This window comes from Lathamus discolor, chromosome 1, assembly GCF_037157495.1.
Source record: "Lathamus discolor isolate bLatDis1 chromosome 1, bLatDis1.hap1, whole genome shotgun sequence".
Taxonomy (NCBI): domain Eukaryota; kingdom Metazoa; phylum Chordata; class Aves; order Psittaciformes; family Psittacidae; genus Lathamus; species Lathamus discolor.
In genome coordinates, this window is record NC_088884.1 from 33,416,438 (window position 1) to 33,442,873 (window position 26,436).

Consider the following 26,436-nt stretch of genomic DNA (forward strand, 5'->3'; position numbering starts at 1 on the left):
GAAAACTAGAATTACAAATTGCCTGAGACACTGTTCCTGCAGCTAACACCCACTGAGTACAGGGAGACCACCTATTTGCAAGCACAGGTCTGAAGCAATCAAGCCACAATATACATGTGTCTGATTTGAAGAGGAAAAGACTCTGTTCTCTAAGTGTCCCAACAAGGTAGGGCTAAGGAGGTTAGATCAGGTGGCAGGATGAGCGGCTGAAAATATGGTTACCTAAGCATCTTAGCAATTAATATGCTTAATATGCAGAGAAACCTGCACAATCAGCTTGTCTTTCAGAAAACTGACATGATATTTTAATGAGATAGAATTATATTTGTTGAAACCTTGACTTCTTCTTTAATAAAGAAAGAACTGGAAGTTTTATTCTTTTCTCATTCGTACAAATTACACCTGACCTTCAAAGCAAAGCTGTGTAAAGTCTGCTGCTGTAACACCAGTATGCAAAAATCCATTTCTGTCCTCTGCTGCTTTCTCTTTAATTACAATGTCAGTTAAAATGTAATATAAATTTTAAATATTTAAGCACATAAAGCATATTTATCTTCCTACAGGTATTGTGACATTTTCCCATTCCCACATCATCAGCAACTTCTCCTAACCTCCCAAGTGTTTCAAGGATGATGGAGAGCTGCCTTACAATAGCATCAGCACCCTTGGATCCATCCCATCTGGTCCATTAACCTTCTTATGTCTGATTAGCTTGAGTTATTCCTAAATCTTCCCCTCCATCACTGAAGATTCAGGCAACATTCCTGGGGAGGGACTGTAGTGACAGGACAAGGGGTAATGTGTTCAAACTTAAACAGGGGAGGTTTAGATTGGATATAAGGAAGAAGTTCTTTACTGTAAGGGTGGTGAGGCACTGGAATGGGTTGCCCAGGGAGATTGTGAGTGCTCCATCCCTGGCAGTGTTTAAGGCCAGATTGGACGAAGCCTTGGGTGACATGGTTTAGTGTGAGGTGTCCCTGCCCATGGCAGGGGGGCTGGAACTAGATGATCTTGATGTCCTTTCCAACCCTTTCAATGATTCCATGATTCTAACATCTCCATATTCTTCCTGGGCTGTGCATCCTATTCATGTTACAAGGGAGTTACAATGTATAAATCCACCTGAACCTCCCATCCTGGTGCTCTTCTGTATAGGGTTATGGCCTTAGGAAACTCAGGGGTTCAGGTCCAGAGGTTTCACTAAAAGTGACTTTCCTACCTGTTCCTAAGTTATAATGTTTGGCACAGAGCTGCTTTCTTCAACACTGACTTCAGCAGCAGCTTCACTGGATAAGATAGTATCATTAGCCAGCACTAGGAATACAGGGTCATAGCAGAATAATGGCACATTTTACTCTGACTGATTCAGATGTTATGAGAAGTTCAAGAAAGCCCAGTTGATTATAAAAAAAAAAAAAAATCCTTTAAAATTCATAGCCTCCCTTAAATAATTGATCATTCAGATCCCATTAAAGTACTCAAAGTTATGTAATAAAACAAAAAATATCCATTGTTGACAAAAGTCCCATGAAATACTTGGTCATCTGTAATTTCAGACCAAAATGCACTCTACATAATTTAGATTTGTTATACATCACCCAATTAATTTTCAAACTAGGAACAGTTCTACCCTTGTTGGAATGACTCACACTGCCTACCTCTTCCCACTCCGACATCTGATTAAAGATCATACCCCTGGGGAGCAAGAACTATTAAATCATCTTAATGCTTCATTGAGAATTACTTATAATACCAAACGAATGTGAACATTTAATTAGTTTGATTTTTTTCATCTGTGCAGTTGCCTTTGCCACGCTTTGCTAAGCCATCAACTGATCCTGTTTCACCGTGCATTCTTAACTTCTGTCATATTGCTTAGGTCTAGATTTTGTACATCCTGCAGCATACTGATTGGTTATTGCTCTTTGTTCTTAATTTGTTCCATCTTCTGTGTCAACAGCAACATTAATAACAGTAAAGCCCTGCTTTGAGAAGGAGGCTAGACTTCATGACCTCCAGAAGCCCTTCTAATCTTTTTTTTCCTGTGATTCTCCGAGTTAACACTAATGGGGCTCAAAACACTATCCAAACATCACTCATTACTTTATGCTCACATAAATATAATGCAGCTTTTCACTAATTAAATGCCAGCTGTATCTAGGTAGATAAAACCAATAGGTAATGTTAAGCCATTCACTGACCTCTGGGTTACATATGGAACACAGACTTTCCCTGCAGACTGAATACAGTCTAATAATTTAAGCAAATTGCCACTGTGAAAAACTATTTTTATATATTTTAAAAATACCTGTATGTGGAAATCCTAACAATGCAATAAATTAGAAGAATGGCATGCACAGAGAGTTAGGAAATTTTATAAGGATAATCTGCCCAAGAAACACATCAGAAGGAAAACGAATGAAGAAACAGGTCAAACTGAAGCCAAGCTCAAAAGTTTTTAGGGTCTGGAAAATGTGATTCCCTGCTGGTTTAAAAGTTATTTTCAACGCATACCATAAAGAGAGCTGCAAGAGTAGCTTTAATCCACCTCTCACATACCAACACTAAAACCTCTGAAAAACTTTGAGTCAGAAGACAAAAGCACAGAAAACCTTTCAACAGCCCTGTGGGCAAGAAATGTTCCTGAAGCTAACTCCCAGATTGCTTCCTCCTCAGCCCTACTCAAGACATGACCCAGGTGCAGAACTACAGCGTGAACAACCTTGCATAAAATGAGGCTCAATTCTGAAGCTCTGCTGCTTTGCCATATTTATGTCAAGTACTGTAAACTAGAGATGTTATTGAAGAGAACTGCAGGAAAAGAACACTGGATACAGTAAGAAAGATGGATATTTCACAGAATAGCCTGATCATCCACTTACAAACACAAATTAAATGCTTTGTATTGGATGTGGTTGTCTTATTCAGTATTTTTTTTTTATTTTTTTTTTCGCCTACTCTCCAAAAAACAAAAGGGGTAAAGCATGTTGACAATGAGCATGTGGAAAGGCCAGGAAAAGTGATCTGGCCTTTTGCAGATTGCACTGGCCAATTCAGAAATGCTCTTATTTGCAGAGTTAGGGGCAGGAACAGGCAGAGAACTGCATTTCAATCTACCTGAACTACAGGGAACTTCCTGAAAATCCCCTAACACTGCAATGAATAGATTATTCATTGTTTGGAGATATATTTGGAATCGCAAACCACTTTGAAGGCATCTCTAAGAAAGCAAATATGGTATTATGTCTTTGAGTAAAGCAGCATTTCATGTCACCTGAGGAAAGCAAAACTACATGTTAATCTCCCAATCAATTAATAGTAATTATACAGACTTCCCAGAATGAGGATTCCAGAGCATCAGCTTTGCCCTATATACAATCTGAATATTAAAGGCAGTTATGTAATTATAATAATTACCTCTTATCTCACTCATACTTATGATGAAGTGTTCATCTGATCATTTATTTCATCTGACATATGAGTAAGCAGTAGATCAGTAGAACCTCAGAAGGTACATCTACCAGCACTTTGTCTTTCTCTTTTTTAACTTCTTAAACTTGAAAATATGACTTAAAGATTTTGGTGATTTTAGCTATTTTGAGTCTACATGTTAAATCTTCTTAAAAATATTGTAAGTGTTCCATTCCAGCAATCTTGATATGACTTGCAATTCTTAAAGCCTGCTTCCACCTTCAAACAATCATATGAAAAACCATCAGATTCTGTCATTCATTTTGGTGTATACCACTTAAAAATCCTCAATGTGACCCACACATTTCCAAGTGACATGTCAAAACACCTGTACAAGACTGCTATCCAAAATTAGGCAACAAAGCCTTAAAATCACTACTTCAAGTGCTATAAACTTTCTATAACAGGTTCAGCTTTTGGAGTTGCTTTTATTTACCAATAAATAATTATTCATTGCATTCACTGCAATTACTATCACTTATGCATTTAATATTAGTAGGAAATACTCAGAAAGAAGAATTTTTCCATTAAAATGATGAATCACTGCCTTCAAGGCTGAATTCTGATATTTGATGTGGCAAACTTAGCCTTCATGGAGAGACTTCAAGAATTGCTCTTTTGTGTAAATTTGCCTTCAAGGTAGGATTTTCTGCATTAAGAACATCCTCATCCTTTTTAGGACACTGACAACTACAGTTGTCACTCTTGCTATTATTATTTCATAACTCTTATTCACAGGTAGGAGATAGCTTTGGGGCAGTCATATATTTCATTATCATGTATTTTTCATTGCAGGCTCAAATGTATATTCATTTGGGAGAAGAGAAGACTTACACAAATTTGAACAAAGGGATATAAACCTGATATCGAGTTTCTAAATCTGAACATTAACAAATAAGAATAATAATTTAAAAACCCACAAACACCCAAGAACCCCTGCTTCCTATGGCAATAGATCATCATAATTTCAATAGAAAGCTCAAAGGACTGTCTTTTCTCCCTATGGGTTGTACTGAAACTTACCTAAAATGCATTGAAATGGAAAAACCTAACACATCTCCCAGTGATATGTGATAAAAGGCACACAGTCCTCAGTGAACAATGCAAAACGCCTGGGTACTAAAGTAGACAATGTCAGTTGTGCCCTCACTATCAGTTCCAATGCTCATTTTCCAAATTGTCTAGTAGAAATGATAACACTGGATTCCAGGTACGACAGAGGAAAGTGCTCAGCAAAAACCCTGAAGTATGCACTTCCCTAAAAGATGTGGAAGTCAAGGTACTATGAAATTACTAGAAATAAATCCTTTTGTATAAAAGAGATGAACAACAGATGTCAGACCAAAGAACATAAAAATATGGTTTTCCTACTTAGTCCCCCTCCACATACACCACAGGTAAGACCCTGTGTGCTATCTTATAACAAAATTTTTGTACCTCTTCACTACAGCAAGAAGTGTGCATTTTAATCATAAGCATTATTTTTGTTATACACTACAGTGTAAAAGATACAACTCCCCAAAGTGTAATTAATTTGTTACATAAAAGAGATAAAATATGGATCTACCTTTTCAGAGAAGTTTATTTTCAAACATATTAATTCAAATGAAATTTTTCAACATATGTAGCATAGCAAGTATGCTCTATGATATCTAGGATACAAAAACTTTAAAGAGTAACATCTCTGAACATGTTGTATATTTGAGAAGCACAATACAGAGCCTCGGAATACTCTCAGGAATCAAAAAGTGCAACATCCAGGAGATGTTTTTATTATGTCAGGACATCTATGGGAATTTATAAATTTTCCCACTCAATTTCATAAAATTTTAAATGCATTATAGACTTAATTATTAATTCCAAGTACTAATGCCAGTAGCAAATTATATAGGTTAATGTTCAAGATATATTTTAGAAAAATTTAAATATATTGGAAAAATATGACATTTATTACAGAGTAGCAATTCATATTCTAATGAAACTTTTCTAACGCTTTATAAATGTTCCCAATATGGGTGTATCAACAGTCCTACTCTGACAGTCTTTCATAATGGTAGATATAATTTATACTAGCACAAATGTTCTTTCCCTCTTATATCTCAGGTCATTCTAAGAACAAACTACCCTGGCAAAATGTCACCCGTGTCTATACCAAAAAAATGCTAGAATTTGTCATTTGCCTGTATGGCTAATAGCCATTACAGGGAAAAATTCAATTTATAAGCTCAGAACTGTGGTATGTTGAAACCCACCAGGAATTTTTTTAAATGATGTTTAGATTCACACCTAATGAATGAACCTTTCTTATTTTTACAACAGATTTCAACTTGATGAAGATATACCTTTTTATCATTATTATTTGGGGAAACAAAACCACAATGACCAAAAAAAAAACCAACCCACCCCTTGACAGCTGCATTTACGCTGCAGTTTTAAACTCAGGGAGATAATGGTTTACATATTATTCCAAAATAATGAGGCATACTGAATTAAGAATATTATCAAATCCCTGTGGCAAAGACAGCTTATCAGTTATAAAAGATTTCACCTTGCAAGTTTTATAAAGTAATAAAAAAAAATTGGTTTTCATATTTAAAACAGATGTACGCATGCTCCAGATTGCTTCCCAGTAGTGGAACCCACACACTCTCATCACAGAATGAATTTACATTTTGTGCAGGTACCAGATCTTGAAGTGACCCATAATTCTAGAGCCTCCATGTTAATTCAGTAAAATAACATTAAATAATGCTGCTATCATTTAATACCTGATCAATAACTGCACAAGAAGTACTGCTTTGTTAGTCATGACCACAATTCAATATGAAGCTGGATGGAGGCATCCTCTAATAAATCACTTGTGCTAACTAGGGACACAGCTCATGCCAGGAGATGCAACTGGTTGGTTCCAATTAAAGCCTAATGAGTAAGACCTACAGAGGAGCTGCAATCCTCCAGCGAGGTGTGGCTGGCTTCATGTTAAAGGAACATTAGTTTCTTTATTTGTAATCGTTACTCTTTTCAGTTAATCACTGAAGAATTTCAGTCTCCTTTTCCTTAGGCTGTAGTAACTTGTGCAGGAAAGAGTTTATAAAACCATGACCCTAAAAAAGGTAGAAAAGGAGCAAGATGCAAAGAAGAGATGAGAAACATTAAGGAATGAATAAGGAAGAATGAAAATTAAGCCACTGAACAATTCGGTGAAATTACCTGAACAAAAGGAAACAATAAAATTAGATTTACAGAGAATCTATAAAGAAGATGTGGGATCACTAGAAATAAAATGGAGGCCACTATAAAAAAAGAGGAAAACTGAACAGTGAAGTAAAGATGACCACGGAGTGGGGTACAAAGGGCAAGAAGAGAAAACAGGCAAAGCAATATTGAAACTAATAGGAAAGGGCATCTTCACGTGGTGCCACTCAGTTGTCCAATAAAACCACCACAGCATTTGTCCAAATACAGCACAAGCAGCTGACAGCTGCAAATTAAAGTGCACAACCCAGGCTGCAATATATCAAACTGAAAGGGTTCAGGGGGAAAAGGACAGTGAATGGAAACCTAGGAGACATGTATTAAATTACAAGTTTGACCATTATCTTCCTATGAGATATGAAAAATGGGACTATAATGGCTCCTACTTTGGTGTGAGGATAAAACTCATTAATTACCATGAAGTGTTCCCACATTACATTCAGCGCTGTGGGGAAATAAGCAAGTAGAATCTAATTAAACTAACACAAGAGGCAATATAGGCCCACTGCTGAACGAAGTGGGTACCCTGGAGACAGAGGATATAAAGAAGGCAGAGGTGCTGAATGCCTTCTTTGCCTCTGTCTTTACTCCTGCAGACTCTCCCCGAGGGCCCCGGATTTCTATAGCCCCAGAAGGAGTCAGGACAAAGGAGGAGTTTGCTTTGGTAGATGAGGATTGGGTTAGGGATCAGCTATGCAATCTGGACATCTGTAAATCGATGGGTCCGGATGGAATGCACCCACGGGTGCTGAGGGAGCTGGCGGAGGTCATTGCTAGGCCACTTTCCATCATCTTTGGAAAGTCGTGGGAAACGGGCGAGGTGCCTGAGGATTGGCGGATGGCAAAGGTCACACCAATCTATAAGAAGGGCAAGAAGGAGGACCCGGGTAATTATAGACCGGTCAGCCTTACCTCCATCCCTGGAAAGGTGATGGAACAACTTATTCTTGACTCCATCACTAGGCATATCAAGGATGAGGGGGTCATTAAGAACAGCCAACATGGTTTTATGAGGGGGAAGTCATGTATGACCAACCTTATAGCCTTCTATGAGGAAGTGACTAGGTGGAGGGATGATGGTAGAGCGGTAGATGTAGTTTTTCTTGATTTCAGTAAGGCATTTGATACTGTCTCCCACAGCATCCTCATAGATAAGCTAAGGAAGTGTGGGCTTGACGATCAAGTAGTGAGGTGGATCGAGAACTGGTTGAAAGGAAGAAGGCAGAGAGTTGTGGTCAATGGCGCAGAATCTAGCTGGAGGTCTGTGACTAGTGGAGTTCCTCAGGGGTCGGTGCTGGGACCGGTGCTGTTTAATATTTTCATCAATGACCTGGATGAGGGAACTGAGTGCACCCTCAGCAAGTTTGCTGATGACACAAAACTGGGAGGAGTGGCTGACACACCAGAGGACTGTGCTGCCATTCAGCGAGACCTGGACAGGCTGGAGAGTTGGGCGGGGAGAAACTTGATGAAATTTAACAAGGGCAAGTGTAGAGTCTTGCATCTGGGGAAGAACAACCCCATGTACCAGTACAGGTTGGGGGTTGACCTGCTGGAAAGTAGTGAAGGGGAAAGGGACCTGGGGGTCCTGGTGGATAGGAGGATGACCATGAGCCAGCAATGTGCTCTTGTGGCCAAGAAGGCAAATGGCATCTTAGGGTGCATTAGAAAGGGAGTGGTTAGTAGGTCAAGAGAGGTTCTCCTCCCCCTCTACTCAGCCTTGGTGAGGCCGCATCTGGAATATTGTGTCCAGTTCTGGGCCCCTCAATTCAAGAAGGACAGGGAATTGCTTGAAGGAGTCCAGCGCAGAGCCACAAAGATGATTAAGGGAGTGGAACATCTCCCTTATGAGGAGAGGCTGAGGGAGCTGGGTCTCTTTAGCTTGGAGAAGAGGAGACTGAGGGGTGACCTCATCAATGTTTACAAATATGTAAAGGGTAGGTGTCAGGATGATGGAGCTAGGCTTTTTTCAGTGATATCCAGTGATAGGACAAGGGGCAATGGGTGTAAACTGGAGCATAGGAAGTTCCACGTTAACATCAGGAAGAACTTCTTTACTGTAAGAGTGACAGAGCACTGGAACAGGTTGCCCAGGGGGGTTGTGGAGTCTCCTACACTGGAGATATTCAAGGCCCGCCTGGACAAGTTCCTGTGTGATGTACTGTAGGTTACCCTGCTCTTGCAGGGGGGTTGGACTAGATGATCTTTTTAGGTCCCTTCCAACCCTTGGGATTCTGTGATTCTGTGATTCTGTAATTGCTGCTGTAGGATAAAAAGTACAAAAGGTATATTACTGATAGATGGACTAAGGGCTTACAAATTTATTGTTTTATCTGGGAGACTGAGAAATCCAAAGGCCAAAGAATGATTCATCTTAACATTCCTTATTTTGTTTTCTCAGTCCAAGCAAACACAGTCATTAGATTCAAAAAGGCCCATCAAGACAGCAGATGAAAAATGAGGGAGAAGATCTCCTGAATGTCATACATAAACAGGGAGAAGGAAAACAAACTCCGCTGCAGCGTATTAACATACACAGAAAAAAATACACAGAATTTAAGTTAGAGGACTGTTCTTCTGATAAAGCTATAATTTTAAAAGGGTGAGTGGAGACAAAAGCTGGCAGGCAGGACCTGTAAGATTCGTTTCTTCTAATTCTTGAACATGTAAAATCTAAGATCTAAAAGGGTCTGTCATAGGAACCTGGTCAACAGAGAGAAACGCATAACTAGAAGTGATTCAGCTGATCATAGGCAACTACCTCATGAAAAACTCAACAACTCTCTAGAGGCATCTGCAGTGACTAGCTGTCCTGAGTTTACCAGGAGCCGTTTTGCTCCTTCTTAGTAACTGGTGCAAGCTCTGTGTTTTGACTTCCAGCCTGGGCAGAGAGCTGATAACACCGATTGTTTTTAATTGTTGCTAAGTAATGTTTATTCTGGCCAAGGACTTTGTGAGCCTCGTGCTCTGCTGGGGACGAGGGGAGGCCGGGAGGAAGCAGAGACAGGACACCTGACCCAAACTGACCAAAGAGGTATTCCATACCACAGCACGTCATGCCCAGGGAGGTAACTGGGAGTTACCCGGAAGGGCACGCTCTCTCTTCGGGGGGGTTGAACTCGTTCGGCGGTGGTATCGTATTTTCTTGTTATTTTCCCTTATCAATATTATCACTGGTGGCAGCAGCAGTGGTTTGTGTTATACCTTAGTTACTGGGCTGTGCTTATCTCAACCCGTGGGAGTTACATTCTCCTGATTCTCCTCCCCATCCTTCCGGGAGCGGGGAGGGTCGGGGGGGGGGGGGGGGGGGGGGTGTGAGTGGACGACCTGTGTGGATCGGTTTAAACCACGACACTAGCTTAGATAACTGATTTTCTTAAATAAATTTCAGTGGCTGATTATTCCTTTTTATACTGAAAGAGAATTATAATATCATGTCCTTTGATTAAATGAAGGCTTACAGCACAGAAGAAGAGAAAGCAATATGAACTTGTAAGAGACAGCAAAGAATGGGTGGCAAAAGCAGTTTTACTATCCAGTGCTTCAGAGATGATTCTATTAAAGTCTTTCTTTATTAAGAAAAAAGATACCATCTATGTCTTCTCAATCATTTTTCAAGCAGGAACAAGGGAGAAGAGTCTGTTGTGTTTGCATACATAGCTGAAAACCTGGATTCAGATTTTCCCCAAAAAATCAGTATCGAATCATTGACCAGCTTATCCTTATATCTTCTTTCAAGTTAGTTAAATTACTGATCACAGTGGCAACACAAGCATAAATACTGCTACATTCACACTCTCAGAGTTTTATCATCACATATTAACTGATTCTTACCACCTTAATGAGATGCAAATCATAGTCACAATTTTCTATTCCCAACAAAGTCCTACAATTAGAATACAAACTTTTCTGGGATTTCTAATCTGCATTTATCTGATCAGCCTCAACTTTGCTGATGAAGGGAAAAAAATCCTACATTTTTATTCTTTTAAAGAAAAACTTCCATAGAGGTTTTAACAGTGGAAACTTCAAGACACATGGGAGAGACTTTTTTAGGAGGCATATGGTTCCTGAAATACTGGGCTTTTTAAAGGGATCTAAATCTACATATGTAAATTACATCCCTAAAATAATTGGTTTCTATAACATAAATAAGGTTTATTTTGCTTATGAAGAATTAATACTGATATTGCAGCTGAAGGACCATAACATTTCACATCATTATGAAATATTCACCTTTTTTTAAACAGCCAGAATCATATAGGTAGGAAAAGACCTTTAAGATCGAGACCAGCCTGTAATCCAGCACTGCCACATCCACTACTAAACTATGGTCTACATCTACAAAGACTAGCCCTGATTCACGGGAGCTATTCTTAGCTCAACAATACAGATTATTACAAACTTCATTCCAAGAGTTCAAAAAGACATAAAAGAAATAAAACTGAAACAGAGATTCAAATAGGACACATGGTGGAGTAAAACATTTTGTTTCTTTCTTTTTGTTTGTTTGCTTTAGTGGGGAGATTTCGTGGTGTTTGGGGCTTTTCTGGGGGTGTGGGAGAGGGGACTACCCAAAGAAAGCCAAAGAAAATGAGATTAACTCTGGAACAGTATTTCCTTTCACACCTTCCCAAACAAATTTGGATTTAGGTTGTAGAAGCAGTCACCTCAAGAACTTTCCCAATACTATTTAATCATAACAGATAGAGCAGGGTCTTTTACTTCAATATACCATCACTTTATGGTACATTTAGAATAAAATTCCAACACTTAAGCTTCGTAATTCTGTTTCCAGAAATGATTAGCACCTGCAGTCTCAGTGAATTTGATGAGAAGAGACCAGTATCTTTCAAATTCAGGTTTCTTTTAATGACTTTTATTTAAATCATGCAAACTTTAAAACTCAGGACTATAGTCTTTGTTGCATCTGAATTCCAGTACTTGTGACTTTATATAAGCATATAAAATAGTTCTTTTTGACATGATCTATGTACCTTCTTTAATTGCCTTACAGCAGAAGCATCAATTATAATAGTGATGCCATCAATCTCTAAAGAATACTTGATTAAAAAGTGCAAATGAAACATGCTGGCAATTCTGATTAATACATTTAACACATTTTTCTATGGTTTTCTAAATTAAATGTATAATGAAGACAGGCAGTTGTATCATCTCAAGCAAAGGTGAGGGCAACTTGGACTCTTCCCAGAAGACAATAAGATTTTAATAGTTAAAACGAAACTGGAAACTTCAAACCACTTAAAGTAAGAGTTTTAGTAGAATTTGGAACTGAAATATCATACATTTAGTCTAAATCTTGAGAGTGGATTTTCAGTTTCCCCAAAGCTTATTATAGTCATATGAATGACAAACTGCATGAAAATAGTTTGTCAGTAATATTTTATATTTGCTTCCCTTCATGTAAAAAATAAGTGAAGAGAGACTTTAATAACTAGAACACAAAGTAATATCTGGCTCTTGAAGAAACTTCCAAAGACATTTCTAAGTTTCTTGGTTTCTTGCTTCTGCAAAATATTTAAATGATGGTCTTCGGGTTTCATTAGTGGTTTGAATCTCTTACTTTTCTGAAATTACAGGCAATGAAACAAAAACCCCAACATATTACTTACATCATTCTGATCGTCTTTTGCGTTGTAATAGATAATATCATTATTCTGTAAGAGAAAGAAAAGTCATTCTGTTAGTTTGAAAATAAAGAATGAAGTTTGCCAGCAGTAATTTGTATTAAAATACATTTTAAAAGAAGTCCATATTTCATAAAGTATTCTCTGAAATATGACAGAATCAGATCTTTCTTTGCTCTGTTGAGTGCAACATTTTCCATCCTCATGTTTAACTTCATTCAATTAATGATTTTTACCTCATAAACTACAAAAGTCTCTCAAAAAAACAGCTAGAAAAGAACAAAGTTGGACAAAATCCAGAGCCTTAAAAGAATTTCTGTTACAGACATATGACTCCTTGCCTATGCGGTTAGGTAATTTATGCACCATGACACCTAGCAGGCAAGAGATACAACGATGCATGGGTATTGCTAAGTGGGTAAAGTGTTTGCTGCACATACGTTTATTTTATTCACCTCCCATGGTGAAAATAAAATCTGGGAAGATGCATCACAGGAGAGTCTGGCTGCTGTAGCATAGAGTGGATGCTGGCAGCACTATGGAAACATTGTACCATGTAATTCAAGCAAAGCAACGAAGGAGAAGATTACTAGTTTCCATTGCAAAATCAGTCAGAAGCATCATTCAGTGTAAAATCTACAGCAGTTTGAAAACTGGGGTATTTCCTGTGGGATACAATTTTGTTTTCTCTTGAAATATTTCTGAACCATTTAAAATCCTTAAAGATTTAGGTTCATTGCATTAGCCTTGAACTAAATTGCTGTAATGTGCCATATACCTATTTGAATGAAAGTAAGGAATTGTAAAATGTATTTTTACACGAAATAGGTACATATATTTTCATGAAATAGATATACATATATAGCATTTTTAGACACATATATGTACATCGCATTTTCTTAAGTCCCATTACAGGTTTTGAATAAATAAAGAAGTTCATTTCTTCATCTCCAGCAGCTTGTTTAAAATAGGCAATTCCTGTTAACCTCACAAAATAGCCTTAATTTGTATTTTCTTCCCTGGAAGCTTTTGTTTGGGGAAAATGAGACAAGGAAAAGCACTGCATACATACTTAGCTGGACATCATGTATATATTCTTTTTGGCTGTTGGCTTCCTCTTAAAATCACACATTTTCATAAGACACAATTCTAGTAGGCCTTCTCTTGTATGGATTTTCATTTAGGTATCAGTTTATTTCTGCACCCTGTTCCCACTGGTCAATTTCAACCTCACAGTATACCTTGCCGTCAATCATTTAATGCATAGGATTTTTAAAGCTGTCCTCTACGCATACAATTCTGTTCATCTGCTTCAGCAAAATGATTCTTTACTGTCACCATTATATTTCTACTGGACTAAGCAGTACCTTTTAAATCACCTATTAAAGACTTATGTTGCAGAAACACAATGAATTTACAAGTTAATTAAAATAACCACTACTACCACATCCACAGGAATTATGTATTTTGTTAGGCTATTTATATCCTATAGCTCATTATTCGCCCTGGAGATATTACCTATATAATGCATAAACTGACACTGGTCATATCTCACTACTTTCAATATGGAAAAATATGAGATACGCAGTGCTACAACACACTGAATGCTATACAGTTCACAAATTAGATTCATGGATCAGTTAGATGTTTAAAGGACAATTTTTCATAATTTAACCACTTCTAGCTGACAAGAACAAATTGCTTTGGTGCTGGCTCCCAAACGAGTGGTTTAGTTATTTATTAGCTTCTTGACAAAAAGAATTTGAGTCATACCACCGTTATATACTTCTGGTACCAGGTAATACTGCACACTTATTCGACGAGCCCAAGATGAAAAGTAAATATGTTAGATGTTTACTTTTGTTCTTTATCCAGTAATGCTATGACAGAGAGAGGTGAATACTGACTGCTATTGTTGTTCATAAATTAAGGGATTTAGTAAGACACTTACGAAGCTGAATTGATAGAAGCGTGACTTTAGGAAACCAGGACTAGGTAATAAATTTTTTATTTGTGACTCTTACTATTCTTTCTAGTCTATCCTAATAATCTTTTTTCTTCCATGCTTTCATTTATATTATTTTATGCTAGTTAGATTGTTCCATTGTCTTTATATTGCTTTTCACTTCAATAGTACTTTGTTTCCTAGCTTTGGCTGTAGAACAATTCCAATGGGAAACACCACATATTGAGCAGTATGAATGACTTCCTAAATTTCACCAGACAGAATCCAAATTTTTGGTCTTAAAGAGCTCTCTGTCTAGAGATTTGAAGAAACAGATGGATTTATTAAATAGAAGAAAAGCATGGGAAAATAAAATCTTTCAGAACATCTGCAGATAAAATTTGGATTCACACCAACACTAACACTATCATTTTGATTCTCTATGGAGCAAGTTTACACACACAACAGTCTATCATCTTGACTAGATAAATACCTAATCTCAACTCAAGATTATGTGAATGGAGCTGAACTTAGCTTGTTGTTTCAGGAAATAACAATCTTTTCCAATCAAATTCTTCCAAGAACAGCACAAAGGGACTATAAATCACAATAATATATCTAAGTCATTTTTTTTTTTTAGTAAAAGCTATACATTCTCCTTTAACCAAGTGCCTAAGATGAAAACTTCTTGTCATCAATGCCACATAATGGTTTCTGTAAGAAAACCTCCTCTATGAATCTTATGCTACAATTCCAAGAATTGCCCATGAAATACGGATATTGAAATGTATATATGAAATTATGAAATAATATTGAAATATAGATACATGAAATGTGAATATTGCTTACCAACTGGTCAAACTTCCCTTTCAGTGGAAATATTGGATGTGTGATTTTTGAAGTACCTTTTTTTTTTCCACAAGAAATGTTTACAGTTCATGCAGGAAAGAATAAAAAATTAATACTGGAAGTACTAGTATTTTCAACGAACATCCGATGCTGCACATTCAGGAGTGTTACTTTCACTGAAGCTGTGATATTACTTATGCCCTCAGGATTGTATGTGAGGTCTCTACTGGCTGCATTCTGTGATGCAGCCCAAAATGGTGTTAGGCACACAGGGAAGACTGAAGGCCTGAAATGAACTATAACTTTGTGAGACACTATAATGAAAAATGAATAAATCATATTTAAAAATAGGGGAAGAAACTAGTTTATTGCAGGTTTTCATAAAGAAATCAATGTAATGTATTCATTTAGAAGACATCACAATTACCCTTTTTCCCTAAAAGTAGCCATTCCAAAATAATTGTAGACAAAATGTGAAAACAAAAAGTAACACTCTTCCATTACTGTATTGGCTACAGAGATGCTAGAAGATAATGAACTCCCTCACACTAGAAAACAGAAGAGTTTTTGCGAAAGGTCTCCTTGCTTCAAACATTTTCTTCAATGAACCACCAGAGGCAAAAATAAAACTAGTGTAGTAGATTATATTGAAAATATGTATTAGTACATAATAAGTAGTGCCAGTTTTAAACTCTGAAATTGAGGCCAAATATGATTACTTGAATTTTGTTTTAAAGTAGCATACTTCCCCTGACTTCTGTTTCATACAACATGTGCTAAATGAATCATAAAGAGGCAACGTATAATAGTTCTTTTACATTTCAGTTAACCTTGCAGTAGTGATACTTATGAGGATTCTTTTGTTCTGCAGGTATTGAGGTAGAGTAAGAAATAAAAAACAACCAAGAAGAAACAAACTTGATCACAAATATATGTCTGATTTTGACTGTTTAGTTTAAAACTAAGTTATCAGAATTACAGATACATATCTGGAGAACATTTTAAAATCATATCAATCCCACAAACTTTCAAATGTCATAGAACACTAGCAAAAGAACTAGAGTACTGCTGCTCAGCATGCAGCAACAGAAATAGCATACTAATTTATTTCATATTTCATAGACATACTGGATAAAAATAGTGTAAAAGCCTATAAATGTTAAAAAAATACTTCATTAAGTGTTGATGAAATCCACCTGCTTCAATTTTAAAAACATTTTCTCATAACCCTTTGGATAAAGTTGTGCATTAAAAATTGTTCGCTGTAATACTTCTAGGGTAATTAAGATTTAAACCCAACATAATAAATTCTATGACAAATAACCCAGGTAGATTTGGTTTAATCCCTTATATAGCCTGACATGTAGTTCAAGGCACAATTAGACTCTTCAGAAATGAAAGCTAAATATGGCCTACCACAAATAAAAAATGACATCTATTTCTAAAGAAAATAACTTTATGGAATAAAAGACGATAAATAAGGAAAAGAAAGAATGCCAGCTACTACAACCAGCTTTGTAATTTTACATAAGTGAAATGGCACAGGTAAAATAAGGTGATTACCAGCTAATAAGTTAATTTTTTTCTCTTCAGTATCCATGAGGAGAACTACTGATTTATCTCCTATCTTTAAAGTGTACACAAGATCAGGCAATATAGTAAATTAGTTGCAATTACTGTGTCTGAACATGGGCTGTAAGAAATGGGGTAGTAAGTACATTTAAAATGTGATCTTGAAACAAGACTTACAAACAAGATCTTTTAAAAATCAAAGTATCTTTAATAAAAAATTACAAATATCAAACAGTTCAATAACATCCCAGTCTAGAAATATTTCTCATATTACCCACAATATGGGCAAGTGAGTCACTTGGGTTAGACATTTTTCCCTAAAACATGACTAGTTAAAGAACTATTTTCTCGTATTAAATTTCATACACTAATTAAAAACTTCCAGGTTTGCACTATAGTTTATAGTAAGCCTTTTTCAACAGACTTGTGTAAGGGACTTTTCTCAAGATTCTACTGAGGTTATTAATTGGAATGAAAAGATGAAGGTGAAGATTACAGGAAATAACATAAAGGAGGATTAAAGTTGCTGCATACTTTTTGTCATAGAATACACTTTCTTTTAAAAGATGAGAAAGATCAGCTTATCCAGCATTCAGTTACAGGTTATTCCTTCACTGGAATAATCTGGAAACCTTCAAATTTATAGACAGTTTTCATTAGATGGTCTCTTGTCCATTCACAGATGTGTCAGAGTGATAAAATGAGTAATCTATTTACTGTTCTGCATGCTAGGCAAGAGGACTAAAACATACAGCCCTCACATAAACATAATTTATCAGAAAAGTGTAAAGTACAGATACAGATTCCAGACAAAATATGCTACATGAACAATGTATTTTCAAGCCCTTGACATCAGTTCTGAAGGATTTTGCTCTTAGGCTTGATGAAAAGATTGCAGTGCTGACAATGGACAGAATTTAGGCATCTGACTTAAAAACTATGATAATGAAAAAGTTCACTGAAGTCTAAACTTGGAAGAATCTAAAACTCTGGAAGTACTTGAATTCCCAGCATTAATAGTCTCTGCGTACCTTACTATCGTATTTCTATGAGGATTCTTCAGGCTTCACATCTGTTAGAAGTTTGGACCTTATTTTGCACCTTCACAGAGTCAGGACCCATACACTGAAGCCTCTTCCCCTGTAACTTGATGTACTTCCTATCACTGAATACCTCATTCATTTCAATACGCAATAATAAATGTCAGCAAAACATATCAGATCAGTTAAGTTCACACTTAGTAAATAGAGTGGATACTCGCTCTGCTCGTACTTCCTCTTCCCCTCGCTTCCATTCTCCTGACCATGTGAATAGTATAGCTATACAGCTGTCCTATTTAGAGAAATTATGACATTATTCTGAACTCTCAATTCTGCATTACAACATACCATACAGCAAACAACCGTTTGCTTCCTCACTTTGATGACATATTTTGTGAAATAAATTTAATGTTAGTGGTCCAGCTGTAACTCATACAGTGGAAAAAAACTGAAAAAATCAAAACTGAATTTTTTGTGAGGAAATATATTAAGATAGCACGTATTTTAAAAAATGCAAACCTATGTAAATGTTTATCTTGTATATACTGGACTCCAGTTGAGAAGTAAGTTATTTTACCAAATCATGGTATTTTTGATGGCTTAAGGCAGGCACAATATGAAAATACTTGTAAGAGTAAGTATGTGTTACAAATAGACAATCATTGTCACACCTTTGGAATACTTACAGCTCACAGGAGTATCATGACCTTGCCTTGATCAAAAGCCAAGTACAACGAGCCATGGCCAAGGGCACAAGGCTGAGTGTGGGAAGCTATGGCACACATGGCAGTGCAAACAAGGAGTAAGTATGACGAGCCTTAGTACCAGCTGTGCAGAAGGGAATGACAGGAGAACGCCTGAGATGCTGGAAAAGCATGATAATGTCAAGGGCTGATTTGACTGGCATCCTGCGACACCTGTCTGTAAAACCCCCAGTAACAGAGACTGTCGGGAAACTTTGCTATGTAGGTATTTGACATGCCAGAAAAAAAACAAGCATCCGTGTGGAACCAGCACAAATCAGTGCCAAGCCACTGCTCAGAGTCCATAACTGAGCCTGGCCAGAGCAAACACCCCATGTACCGCAGGCTGGGCTCTGCCAACTTACCAGCACTGTGACCAGGGCAGGCCTCAGCTACATTTGTGCACAGGGAGCATGTGTGCAAAGATTGCACTGTCACAGCCCATCCATCACTTGGTCCATTTAATGATATGACCTTCACAGCAGTACATTTTCTCATGTTCCTTTCCCTATTGTTACAATATCCAATTGCATGCTGATTTTGGCCGCATTTGATTTAATTTGTCTTGTGCAAATTATAATTAGTTAAGCTGAATAAAAAGCCTTTTATATAATGTCCAAAGCTCAGGAGAAAACCCTGCTATTTTTTACAGGGTACAGTAAGTAGGGAGGTTTAAGATTCCTCCCCACACACATGCTACAGTGTTCATATTATGATACATTATACATTTACTTAGGAAAAAGACAAGTAGTGAAGAGTATTAAGGTTGCATGCACAGCCTCAAAAAGAAGCATAAAATACTTTAGAAGGTGTATTTCTGTCTTCAGAGCTCTACAACTGATGGTAGAAACTGTAAAGAATAGGAAAAATGTTTCCATGTCAAAAAAACCTCCCTAATTTTTCAAGTATTTTTTGCCATAAGAATTGTTGTAAGAAACTGCCATGGGACTACTTAAGTTCCTGAAAAAATTAAGAAGCCACTTTATGTACCAACTGAAATTTGGCTCTAGAATAAAAAGACCAAAATGGTTGAATGTGTTGGGTTAAATGTAACACAGCCCACAAGGCAATGAGAAATGCATGTCAGACAAATACCTGAAAAAGAATCTGCAGTTTTCTGTTCTTCTGAAATAATGCAACATCCTTAATGAATAATTTTTGCATAAATACATCCTACAGCTCAATGGCCTGCGAACAGAAGGCAATCTCTTTGGACATGCAGATAACTGGTAATATAACAATGGAATTTTTTTAATTTGCCTGGTAAGGATAATCTTTATTAATTGTTGTTGGTTTGATTTTCTTTTCTTTTCTATAATATTTTAGTGCAGCTTTTGGATTAAACAAATCGAATGTACAAGCAATGAAATTTGTTTTTTTTTTTTTAATTGCAAAACATCAAAGGCCCAATATTTCATGCAGGAATGAAGAATTAGTGGCTGAGGATTTAATGATGCAAAACCACATTGATATTACTCTATGGTGTAGTTGATCATATCACAGAATTACTATAGGCTTAGTTACTCAAACTGAAAAATTCTCTTCAAGGATACTATTTTGATCTACAGTAAAAGCACAAGGATCATTGTGCAAAAGTATATTCAAGCATTACCCATTACACTACAGCCTGTCTTGGGTTCAGTAGTAGCAGTTATTTTTCTCCTTCTTAGTAGCTAGTACAGTACTGTGTTTTGATTTTGTTGGACTGGGAACGGTGCTGATAACGCTGAAGTTTTTAGTTGCTGCTCAAATGTTTGGTCTGGCCAAGGACTTTCTGAGCCTCATGCTCTGCAGGGAGGAGGGGAAGCCGGGAAGAAGCAGAGACAGGACACCTGACCCAAAGTGACCAAAGAGGTATTCCATACTACAGCCCGTCATGCCCAGGATGTAATGGGAGTGACCTGGAAGGGCTGGGACTGCAGGGTTGGACGAGGTTTCGGTCGGTGCTTGGCTGGGGGGAGTGGGGCGAGTTATCGGTCGGCTGTTGTTGAGGTGTTGTATTCTTTCCTCTTGTTATTTCCTTTATTATTATGATTGGTGGTAGCAGCAGTGATTTGTGTTATACCTTGGTTACTAAACTGTTCTTATCTCAACCCGTGGGAGTTGCATTCTTTTCGATTCTCCTCTCCGTCCCTCCAGGAGCAGGGGGAGGGCAAGAAGAGGGGGGAGTGAGTGGACGAGCTGTGTGGATCAGTTTAAACCTCGACAAGCCACAATTCAGCACATCATATTGACTGTATATGGGGGCAGATGACAAACCCACACCATTTTACACTTTTAGCCTTTCAGAATTCTGCTGCAACACTCCTTCAATGGAAGACTTTTTCCTTTTTATATTCATCAGTCACCTTCATATCGGCACAACATTCATTGAATGGGAATTTGTATATACCTACAAAATGGAATGATCAGCTCTCAAGTTAGCAGTGCCTTCAAGCTTACCAAGACTAATTAAAATGGAAGAATTTGTTCTTGAGAACAGAATTGTTAGAAAGTATATTTCTCTTTCTAATGAACAGTGAACACATTAATACAAAGTTCTCTGTAGCTAAGACTATCAAGCTATCAGTCCCCAGTTAGCTATGCAACCTTTTACCTTCTCTTACTGCCGAGTTTCTTGTTGAACTGAAATCCTGACACAACAGATACCAAAAACGGGGTACAGAACAGTACTTAATTAAACCTGAATGTCTTAGACAATAAATGAAACCTTTCCATAAAGAATTGTTTTATTTATTTTTTAGAGAAGAGGTTACTTTAGCAAGGTTACTACCACAATTCCACAATAACTGGGCAGCAGAACTTAAGCTTCAAAGCAATTAGATTTTATACTTATTTATACTTTTCAGCAGATCAAAGTGAGTAAAGCTGCCTGTATTGAGCAGATGGAGAAATGTGACATTGCTGAAAATTGAATTTCCCCCGTAGACTTTAATGAGAAAGGAGAAACAGAGAAACACACTTTGTACTGGGAAAGACTGCTGGTTTTCTGGCAGTCTGAAATCTATTTCTCTCCAGTAAAAAGCACCGACTAATTTTAGAAACACCATGCATCATTTGCTTACTTCCATCTTATGCGTACCCAGTAGCTAAAGTGCCAGCCAGGAGAAACTCCTGCTTTTATATCATCCCCATTATTTTAAGATTTGATTATTTGATTGTCTAGTCCTGCAGCCACTTGAAAACAGCATTGAAATGGATTTAATATCATTTACCAATATTTTTTAATTGCTGTATTGCAATTTAAAACTTTTTCTTTGAAGAAGAATATAATACAGAGAAAAATACCATCAGTTTTGTACAGAACTCAGTTCAGTCCACACTACGTTCCAACAACTTTTTCAAGCCATTTTATTTCAGGCTCTGGAACAAGCCCAGTATGGACATACATTTCTTGCTATGAATAGAAAGTCACAAGTCATATTACTATAGTCCCAGTGGATATAAACACAAAAAAATCAATATCCACTCCCACTGAAGTTGAAGAAAGATTTCTAATATGCCTTTGGCCTACCCTGGTAGGTAGATAACAGAAGGTAATGGTTCAAAAAGTTGTTCTCTCCTTCTTTTACCAGCCAAACCTCCCTCAATATCCTTACCATCTCCTCAAAGAATGACAAAGAAAAACCCTCAGAATTTTATGTACTTGCATGTGTCACACATGAACAGGAAAGAAAATTAAATGAAGACTCCTCTGCAGTGACTAAGTTTAACAGAAATAGCTACATATATAGAGATTAGAGAATCAACTTCAGTGTTCCTCCTCCAGTCACCTTAAGTAAAATGGAAAGCAGCCACAGACAACCCTGAGAGACAAAACTGCCTTAAATCCTTTTCATTTTGGCAAATACAGTCTTCCAAAAGGTTCAGGAAACTGCTGATCTTCTCATCACAGTAACTTCCTCAAAGTAGAAGCAGCTGCCATCAGCTTCTTTTGTAAGGCAAAATACAATTGATTGCAAAGCAGATTTCCACATAGGAAAATGAAATTAATTTCTTAGCAGCTAATTAACCTCCCTATCATACTATCTGATCTGTTTAATTAAAGCACCAAAGAATGTTTAATTTATTCAGCATTACTTTCTGTGGTTGATGAAAGAACATAAAAAGAAATAATAATAAAATAAAAACAAGTCAGAACTGAGTGCATATTACCTAGATTGTAAATACTGGGACCAGTATAGTGCAGGAGCCTAGTTAAACAATTTGGACATGAGTTTAAACCAGATCCATGAGAAACTGGCATTCTGAACCCATCCTTATGTAGGTGCAAGTATATAATGAACTAAGCTATTTCTCTTGCACTATTATAACTGAATATAGCAAATATGCCAATTGTCCAACTCCCACAAGTGTGCAAAAAACTTTGAGGAAATTACTTCGCACCAAGTAATGGGTAAACCTGTACAATTTTAAGTTATATTTCTATCGCTTTATGCATGTTGATTCATTTTCATTTGTCCACACCTGGAGTCAATCAGAATCTGATAGAACTCGATTAGTGCTGAGCAGAGCCACAAATACTGAAAATGCTGATAGATCACAACAGGAGATGAGGACTCTGAATGTAGAAACCTTGATTTGCTTATCGCTTGTGTTTTCAGATGATAATCAGTAAGATAAAATGCATGAAGAATAGACTAAACAAAAGTGAGCTCCACAAGTCATGGCTGTCAGTATCACATGAGTAAATTTATCCTATCCTAATCCCTCTGTCTTCCTAATGTGTAAAACAATTGATGGCGATAAGTTTTTACAACTTTTAAGTTGTAAATTTTATACAACAAGAATTCCAGCTTTTCTGTTTAAGAAATTATGATGAACTATATAAAATGCAAAGTATATTCCTAAAGAGAGATTTTTTTTTGTGTGCTTATTGCAATTAAAATGGGCATTGTTATTCTATAATCAAGGTTATTCTGCCATCCAGTTCCACACTTCTACCATGAAATATATCCAGTTCAACAAACTTATGCACAAGCAATGCCATGGAGCTTACACTGCAGCTAGTGGAAATCCATTGACACAACAGGCCAGATAGATACAAAAACCATTTATTTTTTTAGACTAGAATACCTTCTTTTCACTTTGTTATTCAAAGGCTGAGCACTGTTTTAAACCCACCACTTAAGCTCCTGCTTCACTGGGAGACGCACAACAGTTACTGACATTAAAACAACAAATAAAAGTGGGGAAAAAAATTAGTTGTAGGAATTTGCAAAATGTTGCAGGAATTTTGAATTATCAGTGCTGGTAATTACTCTTGAATTTGACAATATAATATGTGCAGTGATAATTGGATTAATTTTCTGAAGTCCAGGAACCATCAGGTGATCTTAAAAGAATATGAAGGCAAACTATTTAAATACAAATACAAAATTGTCTTATTAATATGTCTATTTCAGCAAGAAATAAGAAATAAAAAAAGGAACCATATCATTTTAGTTTATGTTTGGTTCCAAACAAATGAATTAATTTGAATCTTTGGTTTGATCTATTCAGAATATGATACGGTTACAGAATAATATATATAATGTGTATATATATGTCTATAATATATGTTAACAGAATGTAAACATATTTTCTGTAGTGAAATTATACCAAACAAAACCAATCAACACTATCAAAAATATATTTCTTTCACCCTCCTCTTTAAACTTCATAGAAAACTCAGAAATTTAATTCTGATAAACATTACTTTCCATAGAATAGCATTAACTACAAAATGTAGTAATGTATTAAGATTTAAAAAATGCTTTGAAATGAAAGACAAAAACATGTAGACTAATTTTTATATTTACATACATTCATATTGAGCCTTGAGAATATATCCAGTTGTTGAAACAGTTCCACAGAAGCAGAAATTTCTTCCTCTATTTGATTTTCTTCTCTATTTATTGTTCTCTTCACAAAGAAATATTATACGGCAAGGAATATATTACACACATCACTGTAACTAAACACTGAGCAAAAATACCCAGACAACATTAATTTCTTTAAGAAATAGAAAAAAAAATGCCTGCATTTTGCATAGCTTTCCTTAAACTACAGCAGCAGAGGGTTTTATGCATCCTCCTTTCCTCTTGTTTCCATATGCAAAAACTAAAATACAAAGAGATTATAACTTACATTTCCGAAGGGAAATTAAACGCACACTGTTTCTTCCTTAGTATTAAGAATACTTTGTTGCATAGGAAAAAATAATTTTCATATCTAAATTATGAAAGTCTGATCCAAACTTTGGATCATATCTTATACAGCTGACACTGACCTCTGAAGTTAGTCATAGAATAGTTTGGGGTGGAAGAGAACTTCAAAGGTCATCTAGTCCAACCCCCTGATCTCCAATACATTTTTTTTAAAGCATCTGACTTCTTTCCCTGTCTTTGTCAGTTCTTCATTTGATTTATGCAATCACTTGAGGTCTGTCCATAAGAAAACACAGTGACAACATACAAAAAAGCAATTGCTATAACTGATCTTACACAATCTGTGTGAAAATGAGAAAAAAATCCAACTAAATCTCTGTATTTCATCCTAAATGTGAGAAGTACCTTTCCAAAAGGTAATGAGGTTCAAAACACGTCAGGCCATGTCTTCTTTTCAGACAGCTTTGGTTCACGCACATAACAAATATGTCTGGCATTTTGACTGTTAATTATTTTAATGGACCACTTACAAAGATAAATCTTACTCCGTTTGTTAGGATTTTATTTTAAATGCTTTTGCTAGATATGTGATGTCTTGGAAAGCAACTGTGGACAGCTGTTACCAGGCTTTAAGAAATATCCCATGCTCACCTAATTAATAAAGAATAGAAGGTATCATAATCTAATTATTCAGCTTTGATATCCATTTTGTGCATGTCTTGCAATCAATCACTGCAATAAAGCATAGCTCTGTGAGTACACCTTATTTCAGAAGCAGCTCAGTAGCATGAGACAACCTAGCAGCTGGAAAATGTCATTCATTTTACCATTTAGCATAACATGATGAAGACTTTTCCTGTTAATCACTACAAGAAAGGGGCCATATCAAAAATAATTAAAACATAATTACTTTTCTTCTTAATTATTGGCTATATTACATTTGGTGTGCTGGAATTCATGCAGAACAGTAACATTTAAGAGGTGCATCAACATCTTGCTATTATGTTTCTCATTTTCTGTTTTAACAATTCCACTAAATGGAAAGTTATTTTTTGTTCCATGAATGACAACAGGGGTTTTCATTCCCCATGTGTTTTTTGTTCTTATGTTACAAACTGCAAAGAAATATAGACACCCAAATCTCTGAATAAGCTGGTTCAGATATGACAGCAGGGTAAGGTGTTTGGATGAGTATTTGCTTAATTTCAGAGAATCCTGTACATCTCTTGACAGTGAACTGTGCAGTTTAAAAAGACTCCATATTCTTCGTTGAATAGTGAAAGTATATGAATATTTGTTTCACCACCCAGTCCTGTCATTTTCTAGACATTTTTCTTGGGTTTGCTTTTTTCTTGAATACTTACTATAAAACACAGGTAAAATATACTTAATTACTGTTCTTTGAAAATGGAGGCCTTCTGAGTCTAACCCAAATTGTAAGTAAACAATTACAGATCATAGAATGGTTTTGGTTGGAAAGGACCTTAAAGACCATCCAGTTCCAACCCCCTGCCACAGGCAGGGACACCTTCCACTAGAGCAAGTTGCTGCAAGCCCTGTCCAACCCAGCCTTGAACAGTGCCAGGGATGGGGCAGCCACAGCTTCTCTGGGCACCTTGTGCCAGTACCTCACCATCCTCACAGGGAAGAATTTCTTCTTAATATCTAATATAAATCTACCCTCTTCCAGTTTAAAGCCATATATGTAACAATAAAATATACATAATTCATAATACAATATTAGTACTTATATCTGCTTACTAT

The 26,436-nt window shown here is 36.5% G+C and overlaps 1 protein-coding gene across 6 annotated transcripts in view; it reads right to left on the bottom strand.

Annotated features, from left to right (window-relative positions):
* The window catches only part of CACNA2D1 (calcium voltage-gated channel auxiliary subunit alpha2delta 1), a 392,282-nt gene that overhangs the window by 174,327 nt on the left and 191,519 nt on the right, over nucleotides 1-26,436 (bottom strand). For all 6 annotated transcript variants that reach the window (XR_010610021.1, XM_065667215.1, XM_065667227.1 and 3 more), the window contains exon 5: nucleotides 12,360-12,404. Coding sequence is in view for 5 of the 6 variants with exons in the window: in XM_065667215.1 (XP_065523287.1) it covers nucleotides 12,360-12,404 (45 nt within the window). In the remaining variant the exon portion in view is untranslated. The remainder of the gene's footprint in view (nucleotides 1-12,359; nucleotides 12,405-26,436) is intronic.